Source organism: Astyanax mexicanus, chromosome 20 (assembly GCF_023375975.1).
Source record: "Astyanax mexicanus isolate ESR-SI-001 chromosome 20, AstMex3_surface, whole genome shotgun sequence".
Classification (NCBI taxonomy): Eukaryota; Metazoa; Chordata; class Actinopteri; order Characiformes; family Acestrorhamphidae; genus Astyanax; species Astyanax mexicanus.
The window spans coordinates 3087924-3098090 of NC_064427.1; the positions used below are offsets into that span (position 1 = coordinate 3087924).

Below are 10167 nucleotides of genomic sequence, written 5' to 3' on the forward strand. Positions count from 1 at the left end.
CCAGTAAGAGTAAAAACAGAACCGTGCAGGAAGCAGAACGTGCATGTTAAAGTAAGCAGGTATGACCACAAAACACACACATATACATGTATATATATATATATATATATATATATATATATATATATATATATATATATATATATATATATATATATAGGAGAACATGATGCCAAGATGCATGAAAACTGTGATCAAAAACCAGGATTATTCCACCAAATATTGATTTCTGAACTCTTTATGAACTCATATACTTGTATGAATATGAATTTGTTTCCTTTGCATTATTAAGGTTCAATTAGCAAGGTAAGAACACAGTTTTGCCCAAAATATTGCAAAGCACACAGCATTATGGGTGACATACCAGAGTTCAAAAGAGGACAAATTGTTGATGCACGTCTTGCTGGAGCATCTGTGACCAAGACAGCAAGTCTTTGTGATGCATCAAGAGCCACGGTATCCAGGGTAATGTCAGCATACCACCAAGAAGGACCAACCACATCCAACAGGATTAACTGTGGACGCTGTAAGAGGAAGCTGTCTGAAAGGGATGTTCGGGTGCTAACCCGGATTGTGTCCAAAAACCTCCATAAAACCACGGCTGATCAAATCACGCAGAATTCAATGTGCACCTCAACTCTCATGTTTCCAGTAGTTAAATTTATTCACTAAAATGACTGTCCACAAACCTTTGGACAGGTAGTGAAGCTGCGATGTAAAAAAAAAAAATACTGAGGCAGCACATTTCAGAGTGATGTAAGAAAGTTACTTTCGGCTAACTTGGAAAGTAGAAGTTGACAGTAATAGATGGTGTCATTCTCACATTCTGAGTTTTGACTTCTTGTTTAAGACATTTCCACCCACCGTTTCTTACAAAACACTCCCAGTTCTGTGATATTATTGGCTCTTCTTGCACACACAGCATTTTTACGCTAAGTTTCTATTTTTAGCTTCAGTTTCTTGACCGTTTCACATTTGTTTCGGGAATGTGGTGGATATTCAGCTGATTTTTAGTGGAATCCATTACTCTTCCCCATCTACTTATGCTATGTTTCCTGTGTCACTGGCTGCCACACGTTCACAAAGTATACCAAACCCTCAGCTCTCAAAAGCTCTCAGTTCAAAGAAGTAGAAATGCGCATACTACTGAAAGACAATGTGACTATAAGGTTGTGGGTTCAATACCCAGATTGAGTTGGTCACCAGCCCAGTTTTGACTCCTGTAAGTGTTGTTAAGAATGAACAAAATTTTGGTGGGGCCAAGTGGTCCAGCAGGCTAAGCGCTGCCACTATGACTGAGAAATTGCAACGAGAGTTCGAATCCTGGTCATGCAGCTTGCCATTGGCTACCAGAGCCCTGAGAGAGCACAATTGGCCTTGCTCTCTCTGGGTGGGTACAGTACAGTAGATGGCGCTCTCTCTTTCCCCTCATCACTCATCAGGGTGATGTGGATCAGCACAAGGCTGCATCTGTGAGCTGATGTGTCAGAACCGAGTCGCTGCTGTGCTTTCCTCCGAGTGTTAGCGCTGTGATGCTACTCGGCAATGCTACAGCATGAGCAGCAGTTCAAAAAGAGGCGGAGTCTGTCTTCACATGTATCGGAGGAGGCATATGCTAGTCTTCACCTTCCTGGTGTTGTAGCATCACTAGTGATAGGGGGAGTCCTGATGAGTGGGTTGTTTGGCTAATTGGCCTTGTAAATTGTGGAGAAAATGGGAAAATTGGAGAAAAACTTATAAGGGGTTAAGATAGTACAGGTATCAGGTGGAGTTTAATTAAACACCTTCTTTAATAAGGTATAGTGACTTAAATGTGCTTTTAAACAGGTTAATAAAAATTATAAATATATCTCTCTGTATTACTGTACTACAGAACATAGAACTAACAACCCAAAAACACATTCCTACCCTGATCTACACATCCACAGCTCCAGAGCCAGAAACAAAGTGGGAACAGGCAGTGCTGTGATTATGAGGGGATAATTTGGGGGTGGTGGACGGTGGTGATAATCCACCACCGCGTGTCTGCCGACCCGGGGATAGGCCGGGTTCTGTTTAAGCCCTCTGTCATCAGATCAGCGCGGTCCGGTTGCCAGATCTGATGGCCGTGCTGGCATTCCCCTCGGTTTGCACGGCCAGACGCTCGTGGACGGTCCGGCTCCGCACTCGTCCGGCATAATTGGTCCAGAAATAAACCGTATCTACAGAAGAGGAGAGGAGGAAGAGTAGGGTGAGGGTGAGGATTCCTGTACTCGGGAGGTCAGCAGATGACCGGTACCTGTGGGACCATGGCTCTGGACCGCGGTAGCCCTGTTGTATCTCCTCCTGATGTCTCTGTGAGTCATCCTCTGTTTTTGATTTGTTGATATTGTTTTTTTTAAACTGCTCTGTGTCAGATTTGATGGATTGTTTCTGGACTCTCGGTTCTCGGTGGGTGTTTTACCCCAGCATCACTGCGGGCCCGAGAACCAGAGAGTTAGCACTGAGAGGTAGGTACCATGTCTTATCTCTGAGATTTATCTGCTTATTATGAGTTTCTCTGATTTTACTAAATTGACTGAAACATCTGGAATATAATCAAGATGGAAGGAAGATGGATGATCACAAGCTGAATAATAATCAAACCAAACTGAACTGCTTGAATTTTTGCACCAGGAGTAAAGCAGCATAAAGTTATCCAAAAGCAGTGTGTAAGACTGGTGGAGGAGAACGTGCCAAGATGCATGAAAACTGATTTAAAAAACCACCAGGGTTATTCCACCAAATATTGATTTCTGAACTCTTAAAACTTTATGAATATGAATTTGTTTTCTTTACATTATTTGAGGTCTTTTTTTGCCATCTCATTTTCTGCACTTTTTATACGTTTATACGTTTATTACGTTTAAACGTTTATTTTATATTTAATAAATATCAATACAATATTAGTGAAACAAGACAATATATCTATATGTTGTCCCACACTTAGTCAGCAAAATGTGGACAGATTTAGTAGCTTTATCTTTTCATTTTTTGCCATTTAAGCACCTGTCTGTCACTCCACCATATTTTTCAACTTTTCATTTAATTGGTCACAAATGTGATTGATTACTTTGAGATTTTGGGTAATATGGAATTATGGAGGTTTGGAGTGCCCTAATTCTTTTTTTTAATTAATGTTGCGGTCTATATACAGTACATAGGGTCCAAATCTGGTTCTAATATCTAAGATATCACGGGCGCTCGATAAAAGGCGTGAGCCATTACAGTGGAGCGGAGACTTCGCTCAGTGATCCGTCTTCATAAAGCATTCTGCTCCATCATTGCAGGCGATGAGTCTGGCCCGGATTCACGACAAACACAAGCTGAGGAAGTTCTGGGAGCAGAAGATAGAGAGACACAGTCAGATGGAGGGGATTGAAGAATTCCGGATGAAGAGGAGCGCTCTATCACGGTGCGTACGTCTCCCGCATCGAGCGGCGGCTCGGCCTAAATGACTTTTCGGTCGGGAGCGACGCTTCTTTATCAAAACGAATTCTTTGTTTCTGTCGCCGGGGCTTTTTTTCCAGGGATATTATTGTCTGCTGGAGGTAATTACAGAGAAAAACCCTGTCTAATAAACAGAAATTGGAGGTTATTGTGAAAAATGACTGGAGGGGTCAGACTGCCGTATTGGCAGCGCAGTGGAATACGGGGGCTGGGATTCGCAGGTGAGGCCTGGAAGCGAATAATTGGATTTCTGTGCAGTCAAGCCTCCGTGTACAGTTTAATGTTTTTTTGATGAAATGCAGACCAGTTTCCTTCCTCCCATTTGTGTCTATTAGCAGTTATGATATGCAACTAACCCCGGCAGCAATCAGTTCCACTGCCACTGCACTGTTCTGCACATTTTGGTGCCTAATATGAGGCATAACTGGGTTTTAATCAGAAGTCTCTGGATCTGTAGTAGAGCAGTGGAAGCGGCGCTGATTGTAATAACATGAAAAAAAACTGTTTGAATTATAACTGTGTGTATTTGCTACCTTTTATATGGCTTAAATATTTTTTATAACATTTATATGTTGAAACATTTGAAAAATGAAATTTTTGTATTTTTGTTTTTGTCAAGTTGAAGATGAACAAATTACTTTTTTTTTAAACTCATACACAGTAATCAAGTAATTTAGTAATCTAGTAATAGTTTAGAGGCAATTCAGGCCTGGAAACGTGACTTCGGCTGCATAGAAGTTGTGCCACTATGATCAGGAGTTTGAATCCTGTTCATGTAGCTTGCCATCAGCTGCCAGAGCCCCGAGAGAGCACAATTGGCCTTGCTCTCTCTCTAGGTGGGTACAGTAGATGGCACTCTTTGCCCACATCGCTCCAAAGGGTGATGTGGATCAGCACAAAGCTGCGTCTGTGAGCAGATGTGAGCTGTGAGCTCACTATTGATAAGGGGAGTCCTAATGATTGGGTTGGGTAATTGGCTCTGTAAATGGGAATACAATTCAATTAAAATAAAATTAAAATTATATGAATCTTTCTGATTTGTTCCTTGGTTTGATAGCCACACTACAAAACAATACAAAACAATAGTATATAAATTAGCAAATGTACTTTAAATATCTGAATTATTTTAATTATGTTTATCCACTTGACTGTGAGAGAGTTTTACTGTCAGTGCAGAATGCCAGTAAATGCCGGTAGATTTGACTCTTAGCCCTATAAAATCTATAAAATAAGGTTCCTGCTTTTATTAATAACAGAGGTTTCAGATGCAGAACTTGCACGCTATTCACGGAGCTGAGTTTCTGTATGAAGGAAACGAAAAGCGAAATTTAAATAAACACAGAACTTAATAAAAATTAATATTTATAGTAATGACTCCAGTAAGTAATTCTATAAATGAATTAGTAACTGTGACAACAACTATATGAATTAGTGTAATTACTACCTTTCATATAGCTTAACTATTTTTTTACTAACATTTATGTTGGAACATAACTTTGTACCTTTGTTTTTTTCATGTTTAAGATCACCCAAGGTGACCAAAAGCCCTATTTTTCCATTTATGTCCTGTTTTTGGAATGTAAAAAAAATTGCAATAGCCATTAGAGTTGTGTTTTTTCAGATTTGAAGAGTCTTATTTTAGCACCATACTATTACTGTATTTTTCCTCTTAATTTTCCCAATAATCGGCAGTGCGCCTTATAATCAAGCCACTGCGTTATACAGGAGTTTCAGTAAAGTTTCTCCAGCACCGAGCCTGGAGCAGCATTAGCATTAGCCACTAACCACGCTAAGCGCTAGCTCTTTCACCATTCAGAGGTGAGTATATCAGTGATATCACCCTGGCTTACTGAAATACTCAAATTGAAATTCCTCAGTGTTATCAGTGCTATCTGGTTATCCTGTTACTAGCGCTATCCACGGCTTCCGCTAATGCTAATGCTGCTGCACCCAGCCTTTGGGTAAATCTGCATATCTAAGCTTACTGTAACTGGTACTAGGCTACCGGATCCCTGTTGTTACTATGGTTACTACGACTGAGCTCACAGAAGCTCCTACAACATTTTTGGATCAGATTTTCCACACCATTCTCCAATTAATACACTTATATAATAAACACGGGGAGAGCTATGCTAACACCTCCGCTCTGAGATTCCGAACAGCTATGTGTCAGACGTGCTTTTTTTTTTTTTTGTCAGCTCTCTGCTGCGCCGCTGAGGTCAGTATGGATTAACGCGTACTGTGTTACAAATACACTCTAATCCTCCCGCTCTGGCCCTCGCGCTAATCAATGAGAACGCCTCGTTTTTAGGAACAGCTGTGGAGAAAAGCCTGCCTCCATTCCTCTAACGAATATACGGATCGTTCTCTCAGGCCTGGAACAACAGGCTTCAGCGCAAATCCGCGGGTTTATTGATACAGCCCACCAAAGTTAGCTCCAACTCCGCAAAGTTACAAAACAGGCAGCTGAAGGGGGCTGAACTTTAGGTAATTATGGGTCCGGGTTTCTTCTCCACCGCCGTCCATAACCTCATCACCGCAGGCCGGTTAGGAAAGTCAATACAGCTGAATGAAGATGATCCAGGAGGATCTTGTCATTACCTCTGATCTCCATGGCCAATAATGTTTGGTAATATGAACAGAGAAAGCCACTGCTGCTTATTAAAGTTGCATAACTGGATGTCGATGCACGGAGAAGATTATGGGATGGATTTCTGGCCACTGATTAAGCCTGGGCTTGATATAATTACACTGGAGATGGTGGAAGATAAGCTTTTCTAGTAATCTAGTAATAGTTTAGAGACATTTAGAGGCATGGAAACGTGACTTTTTTTGGCTGCGTGAGTTTGATAGCTACACTACAAAACTTTAAATATCTGGAATTTAAAAAATAGTTTAGGATCATTTAACAGTTAACCTTTCTTTATGAGCTAAGTTTATCCACTTAAATGTTTTTATTCCACTGGAATAAATTCCACTTCTTGACAAAGGTAAAATGATCTTATATTTCTTCTTTGATCACGCAAAATTATTATCTGTCAAGTAGACAAAATCAAGCGAACAAGTAAAAATAGTTGAGAAACAAGCCTGATTTTACTTTCAGAAATTTTCTTAGATGTTTCCTCTGCATTATCGATGCTTTCCGAACATTTGATTCTTCTGAAACAGATTAAACATGTTTTCCACAACCACAGAGTTGTTTAACAAATGAGAAGCTACTCACTGCATCAGAAACACACTAGTGCATCTCAAAAAAATAGACCAATTGGTGCTTTTGGCAGTGTGGGCAGTCTGCCAAGTCCTGCTGGAAAATGAAATCCGCATCTCTGAAAAAGTTGGAGAGACATGTCATCTGCTGGTGTTGATCCACTGTGTTTTATTATCAAGTCTAAAGTCAGTGCAGTTTTGTTTTCCCACAAAATCTTACAGCACTTCATACTTTCCTTTGCTGGTAAAAGCTATTATGGAGATGTGGATTTCATTTTCCAGCAGGACTTGGCACACTGCCCACACTGCGAAAAAGTATCAATTGCCAGTAAAAGAAATAAACGCTTAAAATAGATCACTCTCTGTGTTTAATACATCTATATAATATATGAGTTTCACATTTTGAACTGAATTACTGAAATAAATTAACTATTAAATATTCTAATTTTTTGCATGTATTTGCTGCTTTTCTCTGCAGGTTACGGGGGGAGTGGCTGCAGCGGCTGCAGAGTCGGAACCAGCAGGTGAATGAAATCATACGAGAGGAGAGGATTAAGAAAGCCCAGCGGATTCAGGAGTTCTTAGGACTTCAGAGAGAAAACTGAACTCTGTGTTTCAGACCTGGATCTGCTTTATTCATTTATTCAGACACTGTATCTTAACATGCTGTACAGCTTAAACTCTGATGTGTGTACAGCTGCTTTCTAATGCTGGTTAATCAGTGTGGAGATACTGGTCACGTCCCTCAACCATCAAACTCAAACACAACCAGATTAACAACCTTAATTACAGGGGTTGAAGAATGAAACTGAAACACCTGGTTTTAGAGCACAATAATTGATTGTGGTGACGGACAGTTCTGGTGGAAACAGGAGAGTTGAGGTGCACATCGAATTCTGCGTGATTTGATCAGCCGTGGTTTTATGTTTTTTGGATACAATTCGGGTTAGCACCCGAACATCCCTTTCAGACAGCTAGCCTCTTACAGCGTCCACAGTTAATCCTGTTGGATGTGGTTGGTCCTTCTTGGTGGTACGCTGACATTACCCTGGATACCGTGGCTCTTGATGCATCACAAAGACTTGCTGTCTTGGTCACAGATGCTCCAGCAAGACGTGCACCAACAATTTGTCCTCTTTTGAACTCTGGTATGTCTCCCATAATGTTGTGTGCATTGCAATATTTAGAGCAGAACTGTGCTCTTACCCTGATAATTGAACCTTCACACTCTTACAGCTCTTACTGGTGCAATGTGCAATTAATGAAGATTGAACACCAGGCTGCTGCAATTTAGCCATGAAACCTAAAATCCCACACTAAAATGATGACAGGTGTTTCAGTTTCATTGTCCAACCCCTGTATCTTGAGCTGGGCTTTACTTATAAGGAAATATTCAGTTTTGACATGCTGGTCAACCAGCACAACACTAGCACATATCTGTTAGCATGAATGCTAGCTTCAACTTTAAAATGTAATGAAGTATTGTTAAAACTGTGAATTTCAAATAAAACAGATTATAAACATAACTGACTGGATTCTCTCAAACAAAGTCAAAGAAATCAGTAGAATAGAAAAAATGACACAGCGCTGCCACTATGATCAGGTGATCGCTGGTTCGAATCCTGTTCATGTAGCTTGCCATCAGCTACCAGAGCCCTGAGAGAGAACAATTGGTTTTGCTCTCTCTGGGTGGGTACAGTAGATGGCGCTCTCTTTTTCCCCTTATCACTCCAAAGGGTGATGTTGATCAGCTCAAGGCTGCGTCTGTGAGCTGATGTATCAGAACGGAGTCACTGAGCTTTCCTCCGAGCGTTAGCGCTAGCTGTGATGCTACTCGGCAATGCTGCAGCATCAGCAGCAGTTCAAAAAGAGGCGGGGTCTGACTTCTTGACACATGTATCGAAGGAGGCGTGTCCTTTCTGGTGTTACTGGGCATCACAAGTGGGGAGAAAATGGGGAAAAAAGTATGATGTGCAAAAGTATTCACTCTAAATCCCCTAAATAAAATCCAGTGCAATCAATTGAGTGACTTCAGAAGTAATGTAATTAGTTAATAGAGAGCAGCAGCTGTGTGTAATTCAGTGTCAGCATAAATACAGATGTTATATGAAGGTTAGAGAGATTGGAGAGAAATGATGTATCGTGTTGCTTTAAGAGGAACCCAGACTCTGCCCCGCTTCCTTTCACAGCTCAGTGTTCAGATGGCGGCGTGATAAAAGCAGAGTGACCACAGAAAGCACTCAAAAGAGGAAGTAAATCAATGGGGAGGAAACTTCCAGAAATACTTTCCCCGTGACCCATTCAGAGATCTAGTTCAGGGCTCAAATTCAAGCAAATCTGCCGATAATATATTTCAGTTGTCATTTTTAAGAGTGCCAACAAAATGCACATAAACTGGATATATATACAGAACATGTGAGGATTTTAGCTGCATTCTGGTGCCATCTAGTGCAGACAGAGGATAGGGACAGGCCTGTAGTTTGCATGCAAGCTTGTAAAAGGGGAACTCTAGCTTTCTTTCAAAGAAACAATTGCATAATTCAGTAATTCTGATGTTTAATAAGGATGGTCTGTTCTGGTAATTTGCCTCTAATCCAATTCAAGTCTCTCAAGCCTCGTATTATTTTTGGGGTCAATTTGACCATATTTAATGTTTAGCACCTTTAAATAAGCAGTTAATATCATTTTATTTACTTTATTTAATTTATTTACTTTTCCTAATTTAATGGGGAAAACTACATTAATATTAAATTAATGTGATTATATGTTTTCTGTGCCCTGTACTCATTTTGTGTATATATCTGTGTTCTTTGGGGTCAATTTGACCCCCCCGAAACATTTTTTAGCTGTATAAAACATATAAAAAATATCTGCATGGGCTATTTAGGTTGTCAACAATGAAATATAAAAATATAACTTGATATATTTATATATTACTTTTCTTGAGTTTAAGATTGCTGGGGTCAAATTAATCCCAAGGATAAATGATGTTACTATTGTTGATAACATAAAATGTGTTTTATTCCATTTTATTTACGTATTTAGAACTAATAAAAAGACATTTAAACTCCAAAAAAGATTTATATTTTACATTTTAGGGAAAAAAATATGTATATTTCTAAATAGTCGCATAACATATTCTGGTTGTGTTCTTCTCATAACCTGGATTCGAACATTACTCAAATATTCACTATTCACTGTATACCTGTAACTCTACCTCTTCACTACTTTACTTTAACTGATGCTCTCAAACACTTTATTAAGAGACAAGAAATTCAAGTAATTAACTCTTGACAATTTCCAGGTGAATAAAATGAAAAGAATGCAGTGAAAAAAAAAATAGAAAAAAAAAAAATTGGAAACAGACAAATGAAAATTAAAGCTGAAATGTTTTCTCATTTATTTTTTATTGTTTTCAGTCTGAAGGAGAAATAAAAGGATTGGCCCCACTGTTCCAGTACTTTTGGATTTGATTGTATGTTTATCAGATCA

At 39.5% G+C, this 10167-nt stretch overlaps 1 protein-coding gene across 1 annotated transcript; it reads left to right on the forward strand.

The window, feature by feature from the left end:
- Nucleotides 1-2126: 2126 nt before the first annotated feature.
- On the forward strand, nt 2127-8230 carry LOC125784886 (protein FAM240B-like). Its single transcript, XM_049468999.1, has 3 exons — nt 2127-2336; nt 3309-3433; nt 7154-8230. The coding sequence occupies exons 1-3, from the start codon at nt 2268-2270 to the stop codon at nt 7278-7280; spliced, it is 321 nt and encodes a 106-aa protein (XP_049324956.1). The 5' UTR covers nt 2127-2267; the 3' UTR covers nt 7281-8230.
- The last annotated feature ends 1937 nt before the right edge of the window (nt 8231-10167 follow it).